Source organism: Gossypium arboreum, chromosome 5 (genome assembly GCF_025698485.1).
Source record: "Gossypium arboreum isolate Shixiya-1 chromosome 5, ASM2569848v2, whole genome shotgun sequence".
Lineage (NCBI taxonomy): Eukaryota > Viridiplantae > Streptophyta > Magnoliopsida > Malvales > Malvaceae > Gossypium > Gossypium arboreum.
This window is the reverse complement of record NC_069074.1, coordinates 92,646,825-92,657,493: the sequence shown is the minus strand read 5'-3', so window position 1 is coordinate 92,657,493 and position 10,669 is coordinate 92,646,825. Positions and strand designations below refer to the sequence as shown.

Genomic DNA, 10,669 nt, shown 5'->3' with positions numbered 1-10,669 from the left:
TAAATGAAAAAATCAAATTAGAAAGGTTAAAGGTTATAGTGTGATGTGTCCCCCACACTTTCCAATTTCATTCTCAAGTCTTTGTTTATACGCATCTTTGATTCCATAACATTCTCTTATCCAAAACATATGCATTTCTTGAAGTATTTATGCTTGATGTAAATTCGGACATGGAATGTCGGTTGATACATGAAAATTTAGTAAAAAGTTGTTTTCGATCTTTCTCAATTTCGATGTTAAGTAAGTTAATCTCTATCAATTTCTAAATTGAGCATCTAAGGACAATTAATCGCGGTATTAGCGTTTTTGTCAATTATTTTGATTGATATAATTATAAATTTAGTCTTCAAAATTTACGCATCCTATTAACATGGTCTTGATTTAACAAATTTAGGTCACAACTTTTATGTAAATGTTGAGGCTAAAGTTGTTTCTTTTTTTAGAATTAAGATTAAATTGACAAAATATGTAAGTATTGAGGGCTAAATTTATTATTATATCGATCAAAGTTATGTACAATTGATGCAATACATTAACGCTACAACTAATTATCTTTAGTTACGCACTTTTAAAATTAACAAGAATTACATAGCTCAGATTTTCCTACGAGGGATTAGTTTACCCAATATTGAAAATTTTGAACATACTTATGTCTCACTTGAATACGTTCTGATATATAACGCTTACAACCATTTGCTCTTCTACGTTGCTTTAAAGTACCTATGTTCGATGCGTATTCAAACATAAAGTTGGAGACAAATCTCCAAATATGTACGAAAAATAAGGATAAAGTATGTCTAGAGTTTCTATATTTTTAAAAATTAAAATTTAATCCTTATATTTATGAGAATTTAATTTTTTATTTTTAAATTTTAAAATTCAAGTCAAATTGTTAATTCAATTTTTTTTGTTAAACTAAATTTTAAAAAAATTTAATAGTCTTAATGGTTAGACTTAAATTTTAAATTTTAAAAATAGAATAAAAATTCTAATTTTCGAAAAATATAGAGACTATAAACATATTCATATTAAACACATATTTATATCTGACATTAACCAGAGCCCGAATAACATAGTGTAGTGCCATTTTACTTTTGATGCTGGCCGTTGGTTTTGAAAATGTTATCTTCTACCATAGGGAGCAATTATTGGACCATTGATAGCCACTATTGTAATTGCAATAAAGGGTCTATATGCAGAATTTGTTCTAGAAGAAACAAAGAAAAATTACTAGAAAACAAACTACCACGGAATGGGAGACAGCTTACATAAACAGGATCTTCAATGGACATTCTTATTTAGATTGGCACTAGCCCATTGTTTATCTTCTCTTGGGAACAAAAAGAAAATGGCAACGAATATGCAATTCTATATTTTCTCTATCCAACTTAAGTAAATTTACAATTGTACACATAATAAACTACTAATAATTAGATCTGTCATTATTTGAGTCAAGACTACAAAAACTAAAAATGATCAAATCACAATCTAAAGACTAAATCCACAATTTTTATAAAGTACAAGGACTAATAGCAAAATTTAACCATTTTAAATACTTCTTTGGCATCTCAAGATAACACCAATTCAAAACAAATACCATAGTTTCAAGTTGGGGAATCATAAGAAAAAAACACAGTTCACCCTAATGATATTTATTAACATCAATGTATTTCAATATAAAATTTCAGGTTTACCAATGTTTATTAATATAAAATATTAAAATTTTATACCATTTAGTATAAACTGATGATCAAACAAAAGCAAAGAACCTTTGAGAACATAACAATGGCTACACCGGGGGAAATTACCTGATTCATTCCTAAGCTGCCTCTAGAAAGATGTACATTTGAGAGAGAAGTGAAACGTGAAATCATATATTGATCCAACTCAAAATTTGTTATGACAAATAAATAATAATAATCAATCTCAAAAACTTATTTTGTTGGTCTAATCCAAGTTGTCTCCGACGTGTTAATGTTGCCATAATAGGGTTGTTTCGAAGCTTCGTCCCAATAAGCCTGCATCAAAAAGAACAGCCACAACGGATGAAATCCCGATCCAGAAATTCGATTGCTAACCAAGTTGAGAAAATAAATAAACTTAAAGCCTATAGCATAACGTCGAAGCCACTCGAAGGCATTTTACACTGGTTCTGCAAAATATGTAACCGAAACTGGAATAGGAATGTTCATTTACCTGCCATCCCGAAGGGAGGCCTCTTGAGAGTTCATCTAAATCAGGTTGTTGGTTTCCATCAGGATGTGCCACCGGAGTCTCCGCAGATTCTTTAGCCTTCTGCGCTCTTCTCCGCTTTACTTTTTCACGCCTATGTTTATTATCGAGAAAAAAGCATATCACCAAAAAGTAAAGGGCCAAAACTGATGAAAAATCACATAAGAGCTTATTTGTACATTTGGGGAAGATCAATAAAAAACATAATAGGATAAGAGAGGCAGGACAGGAAACTTATTTAACTATAAAATAGGGTAAACTACATTAGCAGTCACCAAACTTTTTTTTTTTCCTTTTTTGGTCACCCAACTATTTTGGATGTTTGGGTGTTTCCATTTTTAAGTTAGTGACCATTCTGTAACTTTTTATAATTGAGCGACTAAAAAGAAAAAAAAAAACATAGTTGGATGACCTCTACTATAGTTTACCTTATAAAATATAATATACATACCAATCACCACCCAAAGGCTGAAAATTTGCATTATCTTTAGCCTCTCCGCTGGCAAGTTGCTGAGCATGCCATTCCTGAAATCAAAGAAATGTAAGGCACAAGAACCAGTGAACATGAATAAACAATTTATTCAATGAAGGTTCACTTATAGACCTCTATTTCTCGTTGTCGCTTTTTTTCTAATTTCTCGTAAGCATTTTCAGGCTCATCTTCTGCATTCTCTTGCAATTCCTCTTTGGCAGCTTTCCACTGATAAAAGAAAAGCGTTTTAACTCTACTGGTTTCAGAAACAAAAAAAATATAAACATCAAAAAGGAGCAATGAAATCTCCAGAGTAACAGGAAATTTGTTATACCTTGTCCACCAAAGAGGAGACCTTCTTATTCGACCTTAAGGAGGATGTGACAGCAACTGTCCGCTTTTTAGTTCGTGCAGCTGAAACAACAAAGGGTACCGTATCAATCAATTCCAGTAAACAAATGAGACAACTATCAGCAATTTCAAGTAACAAATGGAGTTACTAGTCAGGTGCAATTTATAGAGATGCATAAAACAGATAAAACCAATATCCATTTGGTTCATTTGAAGATTTGAATGTTAAGACAAGCTCAAAACATTTCTGAATGTCTCTGCTACTTATACCATCATAATATAAAATTACATAACATTTATGACCCAAAATTATACCTTTAGATTGAACCTTTGGAGCTGATGATGAAGTTGCAGCTGCTACAGATGCGGCTGCAGCGGCCGCGGCGGCAGCAGCAGAACTTTCTCTAACAGAAAGAGTTGCAGGAGCTTCAATAGTGGCCGAAGTAGATGAGCTCCCAACTGATGCTACCTCGGTCTTCTCATTAACAATAGGACCATTGGCTCGCACATCAGTTCCTGTTAATGCAATATCGCCACCAGATTCGACTTGATTTGAAGCAAGAGTACTGGAACTAATTGTACCCACTTCACTAGGCAAATTAAAAGATTCTGTAGTCCCGGCTATAGGCACGGATGATGCTCTTCTACCTTGAAGGTCATAAAATATTATAGGTTCAACAGAGTTAACGGATACTGATGCACTATCAGAGTATGTGTTAGGTACTGCTTGATAGTAAAGTGGGGCCTGAGGTACAGCAATTTGAGATCCATCGGCATGTCCATAGAAACCACCAACAGGAATTTCATTAACTGCATGTCCATAATACTGATAACTGGCATCAGGATAAGTTAGGCCGTATTGTCCTGCGTAAGCGAGAGGTGTAGTCTCTATATGAGATGGGGCAAGAGGATAGGAATGTTCAGGAGGCTCATCAGGTGGTGGGGGAGGAACTTGCTCATTATCAGGAGGAGGTGGTGGAATTTGTTCAGTATCAGGAGGTGGAGGAGGAATCCACTCCTCACTCGGAAGTGGAGGAACAGCTGAGTAATCAGAAGAAGGGTTTTGTTGCATGAGTGGCATTGCGCTTGGTGGTATTACATCTTCAACTTCCATGTCCACATCCATATCATCATCTTCTCCGGTATGGACTTCAGTCTTAGAATTTTCTCCAGAAAGCGTATCACCGTCTACCAGTTCACCTTCTTCGACTTCCCGTTCACAATGTTCAGTAGGAACACTTACCATATGGGCAGCATTGCTGGAGAGAACTTGATTATTAACATCACCAATGACTACTGTTGATGTATCAGCATTAGTAGAGACATGAGAAATGTCAGGTGCGGAAGCAGTTGCATCAATAACATCTACATCAGCTTCAACTTCATTGTATGAACCTTCCTTTATCTTGAGCTTTTCTCCAAAAGAGCTTGGAGTTTCTTCAGCCTCTTCCATAATTGCTGATTTTGCAAGCTGGTAAATTTTGTCATTAATAATACCTTCAAGCCGTTTTAGCTGCCTTTCACAATGTGTCCAAAATGGTGATAAAGATGATCCATACGAAACCAACGCTTTGATATCCGAAAGTCTAATCTCAACTTCTAAAATGCATTTAGACTTCCAGCCCTGAGCTTGCAGATCGTCTTCAGAGCTGAAAATATTTCATATTAGAATCACAAATAACAATGAAAACTGAAGAATTCTAGTCTTCTACTTTAAACAAAAGAAATAGTAAAAATATATTGGCTAAAAGTAATAGCAAATAACCTAATAATAGAGAAATGAAAGCAATTAGATATTCCTTACACGTTTAGTGACTCCAGTCTCTCTAGCAAACACTCCCCTTGTCTCAAAAGATGAGCAGAGCAATCAACCCCTGTTTTATTATCATCATTAGCAAGCACATCATGGGCATAGTTCCCAGAGCAATCTAAACTCTCACCAGCCAAACAGGTATCAACAGCATCTAAGCTATTTTGAAAATCACTTCTATTGACATCAGAGATTTTATCCCTCAAAGCTTCACTTTTGCCTCCTCTGTCCAGCTCTTCTAACTTTGGCTCATTATCATGCACCTTGCTCTGAGAAATCACATTGTCAACAACTGGTTGGGTACTTGGTGTTGGATTCAAATCACGTGCATCCACTTGAGAAGCCTCCATATCTTCAACAGTAGGCACTTTCTCGTCAGAAGTTGATTGGTTTATCTGATTCAAAACAGCAGGCACCTCCCATGAAGTTTCACCAGTTTCAGTGTTCCAGTAGTAATACTGATGACTCTCTTCATGCATTACAATCCTCCAGCCTGAACCCGCATCTTGAGTTACCTGTACTTCAGAAGTTCCAGCGACAGCATTTTGTTCTGTAGAATCATTCTCGACTGATTCGTTTGTAACATTATTATCTGCTTTCTCATCAATTTCTACCAAGTTATGGACAGCATCCGGAGTAGAATCTTTCTCTATGTTCTGCTGATTAACCTTTAGAGTATCAAGACCTTCACCTGCATCAGCTTCTGTATCTTTGCAAGTCTCACTTAGGGGCCCCTTAGCCTAATAAAAATAACCGATGAGAATGTGAATGAAAACCACATGCAAGTCTAACATAGCAAGTTACTAATTTAACCCACAATGCTCCCCCATTATTTCAGTTAAAAGAGTGAAACTGGCAGTTACAAATCATAGATCCATAAAAATAGAAAGAAAACAACTTGGACTGCAGCCAACACAACCAAGCTAACCTCATATCCAGTCCAAAGGTTCCCACCTAGGTCGTACAAAGCATAATTTCACAAACAACAGTAAGGAAACCCAAAATTACCTTGTCATCGTGGTCAGATACAGAACCATCCAAAATGCCATGGTCTAGTCTTTTATCTGACTCCTCATCCACCTCATCATCACTATACTGGCCAAGTAGCAGCAAAGGATTTGGTGGTTGTTGACCTGAAGACACACCATAAATATGTTAAATCTTTAAACAACAATTTGTACTTAATGGTTCTTGCTATATCTAAAACTTTAAACATAAGCTGAGAAAACATTCATTTAGGATAGATCAGAGAGGTGACAGCTTCCATAAACAAGAAACAAATAAATAAAAGAAAGGTTGAACAAAATCCATATAAATTTGATAGACGCATGAGCAATTCATGACAGCCACCTGTTACAAATCAAAGAAAGAAGTCAGTGGAGGCATGATGGAAATAAAGCCAAGAGACATACGAACCGAGATAAAAATTTCCCAGAAGAAATCTGCAAATCGCGTGGATGCAGCGAAATAGTGCATAACAGATTGGGACTCGTTCAAAAAAATATCACACTGATCGGGTCCAATCAGTTCGGTATGAATGTTCCCAAGACCACAGCTGACACCCTACAATCTGAAAACAAATTCTGGGGCAAACAACATATATGTCTGGCATAGATTCCAATTTTCCACCAAAATAATGTAGACCACTCATGCTCTCTCTCTACATAGTCCTTTTTGAAGAAAACTGACGGAACCCACCTGGAGAAGATAATGAATTGGGCAACCCAGCATGATGTTTCAGTTCCCCATCGATTTCTTCATGTACTGAGGAGCCACCCAAATCTTCTAAAAGTTTCAATAAATGAAACCAAAAGTTAAAAAAACAAAAAACCAATCTATATCCTTATTCACTTTCCAATAACTCTAAAACAACTACTTCAACTAATATCAAAAGCAAAACCTTTTTCAACAACCAAAAAAGCATTCCCTTTTTTTGCTCTTTCAAGCACTACAGGATACTAAAGTGAATCAAATTCAATAGTTTCTAGGGTTTTTCATATGAAAAAAAAGGGGAAAATTGAGACAAAAGATTACCAGGGGGTTCCGCGAAGAGATCGAGTTTAACACGGCGGCCGGCGTTGCTCATAGCAGCTAGACGACGCTCCTTTCTCTTCCCCATCGATTTTGATTTAGACTTCTGGCTCAAAGATAAATCTTTTTTCAATATTATAAATTTATTAGGGTTTTTTCTATGATTTGGAGAATTTTAATTTGGGGATTTCTTTTTATTTAAATCTTTTTGAGAATTTGAATTCGAAAAGGAATTATGGCTTCGAGAGGAGGCGTCGCGGGGTTTTGTTTTCCTCCTATACCCCCGCTTTCCCCTAAATCGATATACGTCACCGTTTTAGTCTCCTTACATTAAAGGTTAAAATTTGCCGCACCTCCTCGTAGTTTTATTTTCACAAAATTCATTTTCAATTTTTTTAAAAATTTATTATGTGATATTTTAAATAAAATAATATCTTAATTAAAATAATATTTATTACTTATTAAAAAATTTTTAAATCTATTATTGAATTGATAACTCGTTTGAAGGTGACACATACTCAATAAAACATTTAAATATAGCAACTAATAAATAAGAATAATTTTAAAATTGATAAATTCAAAATAGTGCATCGAAAACACATCTATATGTACTTGTATTAAAACAAAAATAATATGTCCACTGATACAATATTATCTATCTTGTAATTACATCGAAACCCAATAATCAAATAAAAGGTGACACCAACTTAGTAAAATATATAGATATAATAAATAATAATACTTTGGTTGAAATGATAAAATAGATATAATACCATTTATTTTGTGAAGCAATGTTCTTTTCGTCATTACCCAACAAATTTATGCACAATTAATTCGTGACAAAATTCAAAGTCTTAACATTTATTATAGTTTGTTTGTTTTTTTCTAGATTTTTATTAGTTTTATTTTTTAAAAATAAATTTTAATATTATATTTAAGGGTAGGGGCGAAACCAGGGCCCCAGCCTCCTAAAATGGGAAATTTTCATTTAGGCCATTTAAATTTTTTTAAAATTTTAAATTAGTAAAGGTAAAATTACACTTTGACCCTCTTAAAATTATAAAAATTCAATTTAATCCTTTAAAAATTATAAATATATAGACTATAAAAAATTAAAATTTCATTCGTCCCCCAAAATTTTTTCTGGCTTCACCCCTGTTTAAGGGACTTACTGAGTTAGTGTCACATTTTAAACACGTCTCAAATTAATTGAGCAATTATCGAAAACCTTCCTTTTATAAAATACTAAACATTACCATGAAAATAATTTTGTCATTTAAAATCATATGTAGGCGAAGCCAAAACAATTTTCAAGGGTCAAATAAAATTTTATTTTTTATAGTTTATAACTTTATAAATTTTAAATAATTAAATCAAACTTTTTAATTTTATAAGGGACCAAAGTGTAATTTTATTTTTATTAATTTAAATTTTTAATTTTTTAAAACACCTAAATAACAAATTTTCATTTTAGGGTGGAACCTACCAATCCCTCTAGATTCGCCTATTATCATATGAAATCTAGAAAAATAAAATTGATGAGTTAAATTAAAATACCATAATTTGATCCTTAAACCATTTTTAAATTTTTCATCTCACTCGTGAGCGTGACATAATCTAATATTAAATTAAATCATTAATTAAATTAATGTCACGAATTAACCAAACATTAATTTTATTGAAATATTACTATATTTAATACAATAATATTTTTGTCTTTTCATTTTTTATTAAAATAACATTACGATAGAATTTGAACTCACAACTTATACAAATAAAAGTTTGTACTTATCTATTTTTCATTTATTTATTCATATTTATCATTTTCCATTTTTAAGAAAATTAATTTTTAAATTTTATTATTTTTCAATTTTATGTCTGCATATATATAAATATTGGACTCTACAATTTCCTCCACAACCCTTATCACCATCTTTTTCATTCCCCAATTAACTCACACCCAGTTTCATAGATTTTCTATACTACCCCAACATTACTCTCTCCAGGTATTACCGTAATTTTCCCTTCAATTCTGTTTTCTTTTCTCTGTTTGTTTCTGGAGAAAATTACCTAGCTTTTTTTTTTTTTGAAAATCTACGTGAGCTTAAAAGTGAGTATCTTCTGTCTAGATTTCCAGTCTTTGGTAGATCTATTATAGTTATGTTTTTTTTTCTATTTTTCAATCATTTGTTGTTAATTTTGTGTTGAATTGGCTAGATTGGATCTGCTTGGGGGGTTGAATTGGCATTTTTAATGTGTTTGATTTGATGGGTATATGATTTTGAACTGTTTCTTTTATTAGAAAGTTCTGTTTACACATCCTTTTAACAATAACAATGTCTGGTGTAATCATAGATTCTTGATGTTAATGAGTGTAACAAAGCTTGGTGATTTGTGGTCAACCACTGTAATTTTTGTGGAATTGATAAAATGGACAATTCTTTTTTTGTTTTATTGGATCATTTTTATCTTTCTTCTTTTTTTGGTTTTTTCTGTTTGGCATTTCATCATTCATCTGATATGCATTACCTTATTGTTTTCAATTATTATCCAATGCATGAAAAATGAACCATGAAAAATGAACACAAAGGAATTATTATTATATATATATACATATACATGCATTATTAAACCGATGCATTTCGTACTATCTGTAATGTCTTCTTTCATGACTTTGAATTTAGTCTCGACAATCTTTGGTACTGCTCACTAAAGGAGAAAGGAGAACAAAATGCCTCAATGATCTCTGTTGTATTTTCATAATTTTTTTACAAGCTAGCAGTAAAAGGTTTGGTTATATGGAGACAGTAATAATATATAGCAGCGTTGAAGGAATGATGTAATGAACTGAAACATGGAACAGTGCAGACTGTAAAATGGGTACATATAGCTAAATATGATTATGGGTAACTAAATCTGCAGTGAAAGTTGGCATTGTGAAACTGTCCAACATTGCTTGTGGATTAATTAATTAATTATTTGATCCTTGAATTATAGTTCGATAGTTTTTATTTAAACTTGTCAACTTGACATGTTTATTTTCCAGTCAAACATATGTTACATTACATGAGGGCAACCTAGTCATGATGTCAATTTGACTTCGGTAAATACATATGATTTTGATGATTGGGCTGTTATTTTTTAAAATAAAAAATGTAGGTGGAGCTAATTTTTTAACTTTGTAAAGTACAGGGACTAAATATAAAAGTTTTTCAAATTACAAGGAGTAAAATTTTGATGATAAGGGTTTTTACTCTGTGTTTATGAGCTTTAGGTTTATGAGACTCTAGAGCGTCGATTAGTTGTTACAGAAGCGGCTCAAAGGTTGAGACTTCCACTAATATCTAAAGATGGGGAAATTGATGAGGAAGAAATTGAGAAATGGAGTATTATGTCACGGAGTCCGCTTGATAGTACTAGTACCAGTCTCACTATCAGCTCGAGTTGAAACTCGTTGAATTATGCAAATAGTGCTGCAACCAGTGGTGCAGCTGCAAATAATACTGGTGATTCAGGAGAACCTGATGTTGGTGGTGTGCCTAATCGTTTTCTTGGAATAACACCTGCTTATTTGTGGCAAACTCAACTTCAACGAGCACCATTGTCAATGGTATGAAAACTTTGTTTGATGATTGTAGATGGAAGTTTTAAGACCTTTAGTTACAAAAGAGGCCCTTGTTTTAGTTGTCTTAAACTTTCTTACAGGATCACGACACATTTCTAAAATTTTTGTTAACTCTTTCAAGTGAGATTGATCTCTTAATTATTCAAAA

At 33.0% G+C, this 10,669-nt stretch overlaps 1 protein-coding gene and 1 long non-coding RNA gene across 5 annotated transcripts; one reads left to right on the top strand and one right to left on the bottom strand.

Annotated features, from left to right (window-relative positions):
* Positions 1-1,699: 1,699 nt before the first annotated feature.
* Positions 1,700-7,229, bottom strand: LOC108489736 (uncharacterized). 4 transcript variants are annotated; one of them, XM_017794452.2, is made up of 11 exons: positions 6,900-7,229; positions 6,564-6,650; positions 5,874-5,998; positions 4,996-5,605; positions 4,860-4,929; positions 3,371-4,704; positions 3,039-3,118; positions 2,837-2,932; positions 2,684-2,757; positions 2,197-2,326; positions 1,700-2,018 (listed from the first exon to the last, which is right to left on the bottom strand). In XM_017794452.2, the coding sequence occupies exons 1-11, from the start codon at positions 6,982-6,984 to the stop codon at positions 1,935-1,937; spliced, it is 2,775 nt and encodes a 924-aa protein (XP_017649941.1). In that variant the 5' UTR covers positions 6,985-7,229; the 3' UTR covers positions 1,700-1,934. The 4 variants fall into 4 exon arrangements, with proteins under 4 accessions (XP_017649941.1, XP_017649939.1, XP_017649940.1 ...); XM_017794450.2 differs by having other exon boundaries at positions 4,860-5,605; XM_017794451.2 differs by having other exon boundaries at positions 4,860-5,605; positions 6,564-6,647.
* A 1,579-nt stretch (positions 7,230-8,808) lies between these two features.
* On the top strand, positions 8,809-10,669 carry LOC108487578 (uncharacterized). The gene is made up of 2 exons (XR_001871684.2): positions 8,809-8,902; positions 10,171-10,669. It is a non-coding gene; the product is annotated as an uncharacterized LOC108487578 (long non-coding RNA).

Excerpts from the sequence above, each read along its gene's own strand:
- LOC108489736 (XM_017794450.2), bottom strand. The coding sequence starts at position 6,984 with ATGGGGAAGAGAAAGGAGCGTCGTCTAGCTGCTATGAGCAACGCCGGC. Across the intron at positions 3,119-3,370 it reads TCCAAAGGTTCAATCTAAAG|CTGCACGAACTAAAAAGCGG; the intron begins GTATAATTTTGG and ends TTGTTGTTTCAG. Across the intron at positions 2,327-2,683 it reads CAGCCTTTGGGTGGTGATTG|GCGTGAAAAAGTAAAGCGGA; the intron begins GTATGTATATTA and ends TAATAAACATAG.